At 39.7% G+C, this 14,788-nt stretch overlaps 1 protein-coding gene across 21 annotated transcripts in view; it reads left to right on the top strand.

Annotated features, from left to right (window-relative positions):
* DTNA (dystrobrevin alpha) overlaps positions 1–14,574 on the top strand; it is a 393,764-nt gene extending 379,190 nt beyond the window's left edge. For 18 of the 21 annotated variants that reach the window (XM_030810583.1, XM_012506352.2, XM_030810579.1 and 15 more), the window contains 5 exons: positions 454–543; positions 2,267–2,435; positions 4,786–4,918; positions 7,462–7,510; positions 10,496–14,574. In XM_030810583.1, the coding sequence (XP_030666443.1) occupies positions 454–543; positions 2,267–2,435; positions 4,786–4,918; positions 7,462–7,479 (410 nt within the window). In that variant the 3' untranslated portion in view covers positions 7,480–7,510; positions 10,496–14,574. The remainder of the gene's footprint in view (positions 1–453; positions 544–2,266; positions 2,436–4,785; positions 4,919–7,461; positions 7,511–10,495) is intronic. The other 3 variants (XM_003261936.2, XM_030810589.1, XM_030810585.1) reach the window with 2 other exon arrangements.
* Positions 14,575–14,788: the final 214 nt, after the last annotated feature.

Raw genomic sequence — 14,788 nt, 5'->3', positions numbered from 1 at the left:
AGAATCTAAAGGGCTCAGCCACCAGGTAAGGGCCAGAACAATAACAGCAGCTAGGAAGGCGCAGCTCTCCTAGCAAACCTGACTTTTCGTCTGTGCGGATTATTCTTAAGAAGGGTGACCACACGCACTGGTTTACCAGGGATCATCCCAGTTTTGCCAGGTCAGCCAGTCTTATTCATACTGCTCTCTTTCACCTTCAAAATTGTCCCCATTTGGACAAATAATATATGAAACTCCATCATTAGCCATGTCTTCTTACTGCAGGACCCACTGCCCTAAGCAGTGTTTTGCTGTTGTTGTTTCAGGAAATGAACCAAAGCACTTCTGAAAAGGAGAAGTCTTAGAAGTTTTCTTGCTTTAGGTTATTAATGGGAAGGATAAATAAACAAACAACATAAAAATTTAGGATAGAAGGAAGCTTTGGTTTTTTAAATTATTTCTTCTTCCCTGAAGGTTCAAGAAGAAATTTAAGGAATGACTTGCTAGTGGCTGCAGATTCCATCACTAACACTATGTCCTCTCTTGTGAAAGAGCTGAATTCTGGTGAGTTCCTGATTCTCTCTCATTTGTCTGCTCATCATGGAGGTGTCCATAAGTGCTAGGGGTCTCTCTTAGAGATCTGCTTATTGTCTAATATCAAAAGATTCTTTAAAGCTTTATGTGATATTTTGTTGGTCTATTCAGATTTGAGGGTTTTGTTTAGTTTTTTGAGACAGGGTCTCTCTGTGTTGCCCGGTTGAAGTACAGTGGCACCATCATAGCTCACTGGCGTGTCAAACGCTTGGGCTCAAGCGATCCCCCCACCTCAGCCTCCCTAGTAGCTGGGACTACAGGCACATGCCAGCATGCCTGGCTAATTTTTTGTTGTTGATGTTTTCATAGAGACAGAGTCTTTGCTATGTTGCCCAGGCTGGTCTCAAACTCCTGGCCTCAAGTGATCCTCCTGCCTTGGCCTCCCAAAGTGTGAGCCACTATGCCTGGCCTATTCCGATTTTTTAAGTAAAGTTTATATTTTGCTTATTAAAAGACTATTAATACATACTCAACGTAGAAAGTTTGAAAAAGACAGAAAAGAACAACGAAAAATATTCAAACTGACCTATAATTCTGGAATCCAAAGACAGCCACTATTAACATCTATGGTGACCTGAAACAACATGATGCTAAAGTTATTTTATAGGGCCAAATGTTTTATCTTTTTTTGAGATGGGGTCTTGCTATTTTTTCCCAGGCTGGTCTTGAACTCATGGGCTCAAACAGTCCTCCTGCTTCAGCCTCCCGAAGTGCTGGGATTCCCAGCCCTTATCTATTTAGGTTTAATTAATTTGGAATGCCTGATCATTTGAATTTGAATTTCAAATTGAAATTTACCTTTGCAATATCTCTGAAGATAGATCTGCCCAGAAATAAATAGCATAAAATTTAACAGACTTTTTATCCTCTTAATACTACAAAGAGTGTTCAAAACTTTAGCAATATGAATATGCAAATAAATATCTTACCAGTTACTAATACATCTCCATCTATTCCTCAAGGCTGATCTAGCAAGAGATTTGTCTGGCAAGACTATGGTCTTACAGCTGAGATTACAACAACTATAAGAAATAAAACTTCAGTATTAAAAAAATCCTGGACTTAACTTTCTTAAAGCCTCTCAATTGAAAATTGTTGCTGCTAATTTAGATTAAGATTACCAAACAGAATAAAATGATAGTAGTCAATACATCATGATTAATGGCAGGTACCCACTGCCCTAGCAAATGATGAGTACAAAGTTATTCTTGGTGTAGAAGTCTTAAGTACTATTAGTTTATACTCATAGTTCTTTAAAGTATTAAGTGATAGGGTTCACTTAATATTTTAAGTTCATATTTTAAGCATTTTAGGTGAATATTTTATGGTTAGGATTAGGTTTTGACTCATATTTCTTAAATTAGTGTAATATTAAGCAAAAGTAACAATTTTAGTTAAGTCTCTTACAGAAGGGAAAAAATAGAAGTCTTAAGGAGTTAAGTCAGTTACTAAGATGGCAAAAATTCCTCGTAACATTTCTGAGATTTTAAAAATGCTGTATACCAAATGATTTTATAGTAATTAATGTCAATATCAATTCTTATTTTGAAAAAATAAAAATGTATTTGATTAAAATATGATAACTGGTTAACATTTTACACAGCACAGGTTGATTTGTGAAGCCTACTCCTTTATATGCAGGTCATAAAAAATCTAACAAGTCATGCTTTATTTCTTCAATTGTATCTGCTAGAGGTTGGGAGTGAAACAGAGAGTAATGTGGATTCTGAATTTGCACGGACTCAGTTTGAGGATCTTGTTCCCTCACCAACTTCTGAAAAGGCTTTTCTAGCACAAATCCATGCCCGAAAACCTGGGTACATTCACAGTGAAGCTACCACAAGTACCATGCATGGCGACATGTGAGTATCTTCCGTTTGGAGGCATTTTCTCAGTAACAAAACAATCTGTAGGAGACAATAAGAAAGTAAAAGCATAATTGTGTAGGGGTTTTTTTAACCTTCAAAAGGGGTGACATAGTTTTCTGTTCTGCCAGAGATATAGAAGGGTGCTACATTTAAATTCGGCATTGTAATATTTATTTCCCCTCTTACAATTTCCAGCGAGTTATCAAATAACCTAAACCAACCAGTGCCTATCAGGAGCCTGCCTTGCCCAAGGCACATTGCTAGTTCTATACAAAATAGTATTAAAAAACTGCTGCCACCCTTTTAGGACTCACAGACTAGTTCAGAAGATAAATCATCCTATATTCTGAACTTACTGTATTTGCACTTAGAGGATACCATGACATTGTAGAGGTCTCTGTTCAGAATTGGTGTAAACAACATCATATAAGTATTTGGAATTGAAATAAGTACATGTATAAAATCTCATTATAAAGGAATCCAGTTTGGTTGACTTGTTGAATATGTATAAATCTGACCCTCCAAAGACTTATTTACAAAAATTTTCACCCAGTTCTGGAGCTTGTCAGAAACCAGCAGCATCAGTAACGTCCCCACTAGACTTTCTGTGACCCTGGATCAGCTCAGATTAGTCAGCAGAGAAAACCAAAGCTGAGAAACAAAGGCAAAGCTGGGACAGACCTGCAGAGCCCAACTTGGGCGGGAAAGGAGAAAAACAAAAGAAATGAAGAAAGTGGCACATTAAACGACCATGGTTCATGGAGTTATGGAAAACGTGGGCAAAGGCTGACCCAAAAGCTGGGGGAGGGAGTTTCTGAACGCTAAAAATACTTCAGAAGGGTGATGTTGCTTAATATGAAAAGTACTTCAGACTAGTCTATAAAAATAAACTGGCCATTTTAAAGACTCAGAGAAGAAACTAACCAGAGGCCTTTCTGGTGTTTGGCTCTCAATCCAAGCAGTGAATAAACAATCAGTAATCATGGAGAATTATCAAGAGGTGTGGTCTGAGAGTCAGCTATGAAGCAGCAGAGAGTAGGATCAAAACAAAACCATTATAATGGGACTTAACATAGCAGTACGCTGCTGCTTAATATAGTTTGCTTTCGTGTCCTTTCTTCTGTATTCTGGAATTGTTGGATTTGTTATTCAAAATGGTGAATTAGTTGTCATCTGTTTTGTCTGGTAAATGCATATCTATTTGACTTTTTGTTATTAAGCATTTATACGGCAGTTAGCTAGAATTTCCTTGTCCCAATTCTAAAATCCAAGACTATTGAGGCCACCCTAATCTGCTAGCCCTGGTATGCTGAGTAGCAGTACCAGCTACCAACACGTGACTCAGGAGTTAGGGAAGGAAAGTTAACAGAGTCCTGGGCAGATCCATTTAGGCTGGCCCCAAACCTCCAAAAATAACCAGAACATGTCGTACAGCTATAAATAAACATGAACAACAACATTTAAGTTCCAACCTAGAAACTTCTTCTTGACTACTTATTTCATTTTAGGGAATAATTTAATATCTCTATTGTCTAAACATGTGCTTGTGTTTTACCCTGAGACTCTTTTAGTTCTATGATTTAGATAGTGAGCTTATGTCCAGCCCCATGAAGAACTTTGCATAGTCTAGGATGAATAGATGGAGACAGAGTCCCACATTAGGGAATGAGGTCATTTTTATCTATTTATTTCATCGTGAAATTGGATAATTAAAATGCTTTTTTTTTTTTTTCAGATTCAGAGCTAAGGTCAAGAGTTATGGGTTAGTAGCCCTCCTGGCATTGACTAGCTGATATTCTAAGACTTAATTCTATAAAAATAAGGCATGAATGTGGTGTGCATGCATATGTGTATGTGCATGTGTGTATGTGCGTGTGTGTAACACAAAAGAGGTTAAATTATAACCAAATGTCCTTAAGCATTATTTCACTAGAGGGCTCACTCTCCATACAGAAAGTGATCTTGGGTTCTATTTTAAAGAAGAATAAAAAGAGCCCTCAGATTGGGAAAACTTTGTATCCCCTCAAAAGATGTTTGCCATTTTTTAAATTATAGAACATTTAAAGGGCCAACCCATTCCAGTAAACCCTAGGAAAAGATAAATAACCAATGATCACAACTGCCATAAAAAAATTGTGTATGAAAATACCTTGATCATATATTGCTTCAAACCTCCAAAATGTTTCCAAGTTTTTCTTTAGGTATTACTAAAGAAGACAAGAAAGTGACTTGGAGAACTAAGGGGAAATAAAGGTGCCAACAAAACTACATGCTCACACATGAATCCCGCATGTAATTCTCTTTTAAGATTTGCTCTAACATGTCATCTGTGGTTTATTTTCAGGGTTACAGAGGATGCGGATCCCTATGTGCGGCCTGAAGATGAAAACTATGAAAATGACTCTGTCCGGCAGCTGGAGAATGAGCTCAAGATGGAGGAATACCTGAAACAGAAGTTGCAGGATGAAGCCTATCAGGTACAGGGATCCAGGCCCACCCCACCCCACCTCTCCTGCCTCAACCCCTTGGTAGCTGGGTCTTTGACATGACTTGCAGAATCGGAGCCTTCTTCCTTCCACCCTCCCTTTCCAAAATACACTGATTTCACTCCTTAATCCGTGTCTTTTAGACAGTAAAAATGCTAAATACTTCTTTTGTTTTTTTAAGACAGAGTTTCACTCTGTTGCCGAGGCTGGAGTGCAGTGGTGTGATCTTGGCTCACTGCAACCTCCGCCTCCCTGATTTAAGCGATTCTCCTGCCTCAGCCTCCCAAGTAGCTGGGACTACAGGTGTGCACCACCATGCCCAGTTAATTTTTGTATTTTTTAGTACAGAAGGGGCTTCACCATATTGGCCAGGCCAGTCTTGAACTCCTGACCTTGCAATCCACCCACCTCAGCCTCCCAAAGTGCTAGGATTACAGGCGTGAGCCACTGCACCCACTCTTATAGCTGTCACTCACCATGTATTCTCTTAAATTCTGCCCTCGAAAGTGAAAAGCAGCCTTCCTATATTGGAAAAAAACATGGTAACTAACAGTCCAGACTCTTTCAGGCCCATTAAGAAAGATGCTTTTTCTCATAATTATTTTTGAATGGATACAAAGAACAGGGCACGAGGAAATTGAATAAGCATAAACCCACCACCTCCCTTGAATTATTTGCCCTCAGCCTTCCTCATTGCCCACCTCATGCCAAGTGTAAGTAGGAGAATGGCAAACTTCATGGAGAAATGGGGGAACTGCAGGCCTGTGTTCATCAAGGTATGGACGGACAGATTTTCAGATGTACTGGAGTATGTTAGCCACCTGAAAATTCACTGAACATGACATATACAATTGGGAATAAATGTAACCAGCAACTCATCCTAAAGGCCATGCATTTCCCCATGGAGATCGTTCTACTGCGTTGTTTGTCTTCCTGGTATGTTTCTTTTCCCTTTAATTCACAGGTGTTTTCTTGGGGTTCTGGTATTTCAGGGATGTTTGCCTGGTTGAGACCAGCTTTTTCCTGGGCCTCAATGGTTATTTTATCCTGTCAGATTTTCTGTCCAGTGGCAAGACAAGTTTTCTGCACATTCTTTTGTTTTTCTGGGTTTTTTTTTTCATTTTTTTTTTTTCTTTTTGAGACAGGGTCTCATTCTGTTGCCCAGGCTGGAGTGCAGTTGCACGATCATAGCTCACTGCAGCCTCTAACTCCTGGGCACAAGCGATCCTCCCACCTCAGCCGCCTGTAGCTGGGACTACAGGTGCACACCACCATGCCTGGCTAATGTTTTTATTTTTTGTGGAGTCAGGGTCTCACCATGTTGTCCAAGCTGGTATTGAACTCCTGGTCTCAAGTGATCCTCCCACCACGGCCTCCCAAAGTGTTGGGATTACAGGCATAAGCCACCATACCCAGCCTTTCAGCATATTATTAGGGCAGCAGTGCCCTCTCTTACTTTGTTATTGAAAAAAAAAGGGAAGCAGAGAGAATAAATTATCTCCTATTTCTCATATGTCTATAGATAAAGCCTTGAAATATTTTTCCAAGAAGATTGTAGTAGGAGGGAAACGGAAGCCCACCAATTCCATCCCAGCAAAATAAAAACAAAGTTTTACCTCTTTGGAATGTTCCATTTGCCTTTTCAGTTTAACGACCACATTTCAGAAGCAACTAAAATGTTGGTCTAGCCATGCCAAAGAAAGAGGGAAAAAGAAAAACATAAGTGACTGTATATGTAGAGCCGTGCTCCCACGCTTCAGAAACAAAGTCTCCTGATTACAAACCCATGGAGAGTGCAGTTTTCCTTGCGCCTTCTACGGCTCCTCCACAGAAGGAAATTAGCCTGGAATGAAACTGCCAGGGTGTCTCTGGGAACTCTCAGGGATGGCATTCCTACACATATCTCATTAGGCTCTGCTGTGTAGAAGGAAAGAAAAATGTGACTAAATACCCAATGTTCTGGTTCATGCTATTAGAAGCGTCTATTAGGCCTCCCTCTTTGAGCTCATGTCACTTTCTGTATTTCAGTGGCAGCAGTAACTGAAATTCTAGGGGTTCTTTTTTTTCTTTAAGGGAGGCAGGCTTACACCATTCCATATAAAATATTAGATTTTTATTCATTTTAATGAATTAAAAATGTAACCTTCTATGAGTAAAATGAAGGGAATTTCTACTAATGATTTCAGATTCAACTGGAGTTTTTACCATCGCTGGTAAATCTTAAGCTCCCTCTCCCTCTCCTTTTCTTTTCTGTGCCTCATGACTTCCAAGAAAAGGACAGGGAAGAAGCTGGGAGAATATAACAGGCCTGTGTATCTCCACTCAAAACATGCACCCTGGAAGATGTCAAAGTGGTTTTCCTTGAATGCTCTGTGAGCATATGGTTGTTGGATGGATTGGAATGCTACTGTCATTCAATAGACTCTCTCTCTCTGTGTCTTTGTGCATGGCTTCCTGCCAAATAATTCACCAGCTTGACTGCATCACAGACTTGACATGTCACCTTTCTCGTTTGTGTCCTTTGTCACCCACAGGTCAGCTTGCAAGGTTGAATGCAATATCCTTTTATCACACTCCTCTCAAGTAAGTACCATCTTATTTAGGAGGAAACATGGCCACTGTACACTGAATTCTGATAACCTGTAATGCGAATTCACAATCACTTCCCTTAGTCATTTCTTTCTATGTGATAAAATATCCTCCTTACCTGCTGATATCGAAGAGTCATCTCAGTCTATGGAGGGTTTCATTATAAACCAGTGGAGATTTGCCAGACATCCTTGGGAGATGACTTCTTACTCTATTAGCTAGGAAAATTGGCACAAAACTTCTAAACCTAGAGATGTTCCAGGAATCCTCTGTGGCTATGAAACTTACCACTAAGTTTGTCCCATCACCAATCCATGACAATATCGGAGTTTGTAGCCGCTCTAGCACTTGAAAAGGAAAAGTCAGTACCTCTAGAGATGGGCCAGCTTGTTAGTCCTACTATACCTAGGGCTCAAGAGATCAAATGTGTGTGCCTTAATGAGTGAAAGCAAAATCATGCATTAATAAAGAGAACAAAAGAGCCCAAACAGAGGAAAAATTCTGCAGCCTTATGTTTTTGGAATACCTGATTCAAATCCATTGTGGAATTCAGCAGTATATAAATTAATTTAAATTATTATTTTCATGGCATGTGAAACCACTCCAAAGCCCTACTTAAATATGTGGAAAATCCTCAGTAATTTTTTAATGCAGAGAGATTAGCATTGGACTGGCAGCATCACTTGACTGTAGTGGTCTGAAGCTTAGGCGCCAGACTCTAATAGACCCATTTCAAATATGGGTTTCACCAAATTCTAGCAGCAGAACTTTGGACAAATTATTAAACCCATATTACCTCAGTTTCCTCTATACAGCATATTGCATAATAGCCTCACAGAAGAGGCTGGTATTATGTATCACCACAGAAGAGGCCGGTATTAAAAACCATATCCTACTCACTGGGATATGGTTTTTAAAGAGCTTGGCATAGTGGAAGGCACATTATCATTTATTATGAACATTCACATATATGCCTGCCCCTATGTTCAGTGCTTTATAGCACTTCAACACCTGGCAGCTGCCATATTGCTTACCTAAGTGTACGGGAAACGCTGGGACCCAGAACTAGCTTGCTCTCTCTTCTACTTTTATAAACAAGGCTAGGATGTAGCTACATGTGAAGACTTGGCACACTGTGGGCCACACTGTTCCATAAGTCTAGATTTTTTCTCTGGCTCAAGCTAATAGTCATTTAGATGCCTCCATGATAGTTCAAAGCTAATATACCTCTCAAAGGATTCTGGCTGCACTGGCCCAAACATTTGAGCTTTTCCAATCATGGAATCCCATAAGTCTATACTGCAGTGGACAGTAAATGCTATCAATGCTGGTTGCTATTAATAATTTGAAAAAAGAATAAATATCTGTTAAGTGACATACTAATTAGTAAAGAATACATGTTAGTGCAAATGCTACTGACATCCTGTCTCAGTCCTCAGGTTAAAATTAAGCAAGTAATTGCTATGATCATATATATTTTATGAGCGGTGAGGAAGGAGCTCATTGACCACTCTCTATTCTGCCTCTCTTGGATTTGAGAGTGCCACCACACATGCTTTCCTGATTCATTACAACTAGAGTGAAAAAATTCCCAGGAGCTGTTTCTGAAAATATTCACTCCAGTTATAACAAACTTAGTCCCAAGGGGCAGGCCTTTTCCTTTAATAGCACTTTCTTTCTCTTAGCTTCAGCAATTTGATCATTGTCATTCTGCACATTATTTAAACATCAGTAGCTAGTTCTTAGAAAAATATTTTTGAAAGTCTAATAAAATGTGCTTTTCTTAAACCCAGATAAAAATTGGCATTTGGTACCTAAAAGCCAAAAATTTCAGTATGCTAGAAGTTCCTAGGCCATTTTTTAAATCTTTCGTTGCAAATTTGGCAGTGAAAAATTAGACAGTTGTAGTCTTTGCCATTTACTGCATCCTGTAGCCTACCTAGCTGGAATTCTACAGAACTCTGAACAAGAACTAGCCTGTCATTCAATCAGCCACATAGGCAAATTCATTCAAAACCTGATAGAATGTTGTTAAAACTAGTGGCTTTTCATTTTTGCAGCTAGTTCTATCCTATTGTACTTTTTTAAATGTAATCAAGAAATACAGGTACATTTTAGACATTTGATTTCTGAATCTTTGAGATTTTAGCAAAACAGTTTATTTTTGTTTAGACTTTCTGACTCTACTGCAAGACCAGAAATTATCCCAAAGTATATGTGTCTCTTATCCGAGGGTCCTGAAGCCAGATTCATCAGCTTGACATTAGTTAGCCATCCACCAAGGCAGAGAGCCTTGCGTGGGGAAGAGGCAGAAGGTGGATGCCAGAGACACAGAAGATGCAACCTCTGCTCAAAAAGAGCTTTAGGCTTATTTGAAAATAAGTACACACTTATCAACATACAATACTAAAAAGAGTGAATAGTTTAAAACCTGGTTTATTGGTTTTCAACTAGCCACTTTTGAAGAAACAGTATACATAATGGCACTCAGCTTAGGGTCCTCCAAGACTCAATTTTGGCCCACTTAGGAATTGAATTTGTCCCTGTTACATCCTGTGGCCACATGGTACACCACTCTCCTTGGCCACCCACATCCAAATGGAAATTAGAGGATTGGACCATCCAAAGTAGGTTTTTTAAAAACCAACCTGGCATCCTAATGATGGGTCACTGGTTTTATCTCTTTGTCCAAAGGACAGCACAAATATTTCTGTTTGTGTTGCTTTTCCCCTCCAGATGCCTCCACTAAGAAAGAGATCCACATGGAGGACTTCCTGTCCTCTTTTCCAGAAGGTGCAATAGCACACAGTGTCCTAGGACATTAATTCCTGATTGTCATAGGAAAGGAGTGCGTGTGTGTGTGTGTGTGTGTGCACGCACTTTCTTCTGTATTGGGGAAAGGGGGGATCCTAAGCTTCATAACCCTAATTTAGAAACAATTTGCATCTTTAAAAAAAATTACACATTCCTTATTCCCAGGCAAGCTATAGTCAGACAGATGATGAAAGTAACATGAAAACTGGTGATGATGGAGAGCCCTGTGGCCACACAGAGGAGGAAGACAGCAGCCTGGCAGCAGCCTCACCGAAGAGAGGAGCCACCACACCCAGCAGCTCCAGACAAGCCCCCACCCCTAAAGATGTGTTCTGATGACTATAGTGCAGCTAACTTTCTGTTCTAAGATTTGTAGTGCATAGGTGTGTGTTTCAAGAAGGAAAAAAAAAGACTTCTGTTCAAAGTTAACTTATCAGCTACATCCTCTGTAACATGGTTCATCCCTGGTTAAAAAGCAAACAAACACAGGCTGAAAACCCATGCTGCTGTTATACACAATGGCAGTATTAACAAGCATTTTAAACCTTTGCACATGATATTGAACCTGTTCAGTTTACAATGACAATATTAATACTGTTTATAGCTAGACGTTTGATTTCTGAATTCTTTGAGATTTTAGCAAAACAGTTTATTATACACTGTACATTTTTTTCCACAGCAATTGGAAAAAAACAACCACTTGTAGTCATTCACTAACCCTGAAGAATTTGGTTCCTGAGTGTACAAACTCAGAGCCCAGAAGCCAAGAAGGGTCCTTGGCCTGCACGGTCTGTAGTTGACTCCAAGTCTCTGTGAGCAGTGACTTGAACCAAACACGCCAGGAATAATCCATTCTTTGGGGCCTCTTTCCAATTTGAGGTTGTTTTCTTTCAAGATACTCTAACTAATCAGCCATAGAATTTAGTGTAAATATTTTTTTCCAAATAGATATCATATTCAAAAAAGGCAGCATTCAAATGATATAGAATCTAGTTTTTAAAATCAGCACAGATCTTAAAAACTGTGAACTATGTTTTGAAATACTCGTTACTAAAGCTGTTTATAAACCACAGGTGCCATAAGATCCCCAAACGGACTAAAGTTATCTCTGCTCTTCCATGGTCTTGTTCCTCTCGTTTTGGCTTTAGGAAGCATGTCTTTAACAGCACCGCTCGTTCACAAGTTCCCCCATCAAGTTGTTTGGAGGCCTTCAGCTTTAAATGTACAGGCTTAAAGTGCGCTTGCAAACGTTCGCTCTCCTTTTTTTCTGAATGTTGATTGCCTTAGCTGGCCACCTGGTGTTCTGCATGTAGCCTTCTGTGGTCATGTGAAAGGAGACAGGCTCTTCTAAGTTGAGTTGGGATTTTTGCACTCAGTGAAAAGCTGAAGTGCAAAAGAGCTATCAAAGACAAGACGATAAAAGACTGGGATAGTCTTTTCCAAGGACCCTCTTTAGAGGGCCCTAAAGACCTCCTTTGGGAATTCTGGGGAAAATGAAAAAGTAATCTTCTACTTGCTTCAAGATTTGATTTTTTTAAAAAAGCCTGCCACATATTCAATACATTATGCTTAAATTAGCAGTTTCTCTGGAACTCCTGTCTCTCCTTTAAAAGAAAGGAGAGAACATTTTAGAACAATAGTTCTCAAAGTGTGTTCCCCGGACAAGCAGCATCTGCAACTCTTAGGAAGGTCTTCGAAATACTAATTCTTAAGCCCCACCTCAGGCCTACTGAATCAGAAGTGCTGGGGGTTGGGTCCAGAAGTCTGTTTTAGTGAACCCTCTAGGTGATTCTGATGCTCGCTAAAGGTTGAGAACTACTGCTTTAGAATGAAGTTGTATAATAAAGTCTCTGAAAAGGCCTTATTCAGAATAAGCAAGAAAGGTTCTGTGATTCACTTTTGCTTCTGGGGCTGGCAAAAACCTTCTCCGAACCCACACACCAAGTTCATAGATGGTGGGTGCGCAGCCAAGTCCTGACATCTTCATGCCCCCTCTGCAGAGGGCAGCTGTACGATGTTCACATGTCTGCGTTTGGTCAGACATCATCTCCTTGGCTGCCCTTAGAAACCAAATCACTTGCCTTGGGGATAAAGTGCTCAACTGGCATTAGTGAGAAGCCCATCCTATCCCTTGACATACTTAATCGTACATCTCTCCAGAGAACTTGCCTGACAAATGTCCCTGAGCACAGGCTGACACCAAAGTGGCACAACTGCACAGTTCTCAGATTTCTTTGCACAGATTGATCTTTATTGCGGGTTTTGTTGGGGTGTCTTAATGTTCATCTCTTTTCCACTGCCCATCCTCTGTGAACCCATACCTCTCTAGATGGAGCAGGTGGCCACTGGTGCCTCATACTCAGTATTGAAAACCACTATATCCCAGCTACCTATAATGCTGTCAGCTCGAAATCATAGCCAGGTAGTTCTTGAACTCAGAACTTAAATCCTGCACGTGGCACTCCACCACTGACTGGACCGAGCTGGCATATGTTGTTTCTTTGTTTTTCTACATCAAAATGTTCGTCTAAGATTTGAACTGTTCTGCTGATAACCTTCCCCATTGTCATAGCTATTTCATTGCCAACGAACTCCATCACATGGTTGTTGATACCATCATATAAAGCCATTGCAAGGACTCTGGAAACTGCCGCCAATGACCAATTTCTGACTAACCAGCCACCTTTTCTTTCTCTTAGCTCCACGTCAGCACTGAGACCAGACTCAAGCACCCCTGTCCTGTAACCGAGACAAAATGGCGTGTGTTATTTTGGGGTTTTGTGTTTTTTGGTGGATTTCTTTCCTTGGCTCTCCAGATTTACTTTTGGGGCCTGTTCTAAGTGCAAACCCAGCAGGTTTCACTTGTCCTGTCCATTAGATACAACTACATCTTGCGGGGGTTGTTTCTTTCTTGTTCCACAATGAATTGCACATCCATCTCCATCAGAGCTGATAGCCTATTAATAAGCACTGGTCTAACACAGCCAACCCTCCCCCACAGCGCCATGTTAATGGAGGAGGGGAGGAAGGTGAAATCTACTGCATGGGATTCAGGAAACAGTTGTGGTTGGTCAGGACGGAAGTCGGGGTAAGTTTGGTTGGTCAGAGGGAGTTGTGCTGGAGATTGTGAAAAATGGGTTCTTGAATGATCTACTATAAGGCAGGGAAGGTTCATTTGTAAGTAGAAATGTGAACTGAATTGCATTAAGAGTGTGCGGCCTTTGTTGTGATATACTATGTATTTTCTTATATGCATGAGCCAAACTGTTGCATCATAATTTAGCACTGATGTCTGCTTTTATTTTGATCATCTTTGTCCACCCTTATTAGTTCTTGGCTGTTAACTGTAGATAGATCTTGTAAATCCAGCAACCTTTGGTTGCTGCATTCCCCTTGGTTCGATTCCACGCAAGGAGCCACAAGTGAGAACTCCACTGTCCTTAGAAGAAAGGACATTTTTACTTTTGAACCAAAAAGAGAAAAAAAAAATCAGAAGTGTTACATCTTGAGGCGAATTAACTGTAAGACATTTTTAATTATGACTACTGCAATTTGACACCATTTGAAATAACCAATTCAGAGACACTAAAGATTTCACAATATTCATTGGTATTGTAAAAAAAAAAATACTATTGTATGGATTTTTGTATTGCTGTTAAGTATTGTTTTTTTTTTGTGTGTGTGTGTTGGAACCTCCTGGGGACATGTTATATTTTGAAGTGATTAAACTATTTAATTGTGTGTCTATATTTTGGAGTGGAATTATTTCTTCATTAAAAAATGTTTTTAAAAACACTATATCTTGGATGTTTTATTCCTCTGTTTCAATGAATCTTTTCTAAAGCAACCTGGAGTCAGTCTGTTGAAAGAAGGAAGGCAGGTAAGTACTTGCAGTTTAAAGCAGGACCCATTGATGGAATATTGAGCCACTGAGGCAAAATAGCTCACCTTCTCTTGCCTTGGGGGATACATGGTTTTTACCATTCTACTGTTTTATTAGCATCTGTGAGTATCTAATAGAAATACTATTCTGCTGTTTATGGAAATCCTTATTATAATTGATATGGAAGTGAGTTTGAAATTCTAACAGCTAACATATTTCATGTTTCTATTGCACACTGTTCTTAACACTTTATGTGACTTCACTCAATTCTTTGAATCCTCTGCATCTAGCCATGTATTCTGCAAATATTAAGTGCTCAATGGTTTTTTTGTTGAATTACTGAATAAATGAAGTAGTGGTGTTTGGTTTCTTTTTTTTCTAGAGCTAGTGATAAAGGAGGATCAGCAGGCCTAGGAGGTCAATATGGTGACACCAACAGCAATCAAATTAAGAGATCCAAGGACAGTGTCAAGAGTCCACGTGTTAAGTGTTCTTAGCTCAGAAACAAACCACAAAGGGACACAAAGAAACTTGTGGAGGTGATGGCTATGTCTATTACCTTGATTGTGGTGATG

Source organism: Nomascus leucogenys, chromosome 4 (assembly GCF_006542625.1).
Source record: "Nomascus leucogenys isolate Asia chromosome 4, Asia_NLE_v1, whole genome shotgun sequence".
Lineage (NCBI taxonomy): Eukaryota > Metazoa > Chordata > Mammalia > Primates > Hylobatidae > Nomascus > Nomascus leucogenys.
Note: the sequence above shows the minus strand (reverse complement) of the source record. Positions and strands in the feature narration are given on the sequence as shown.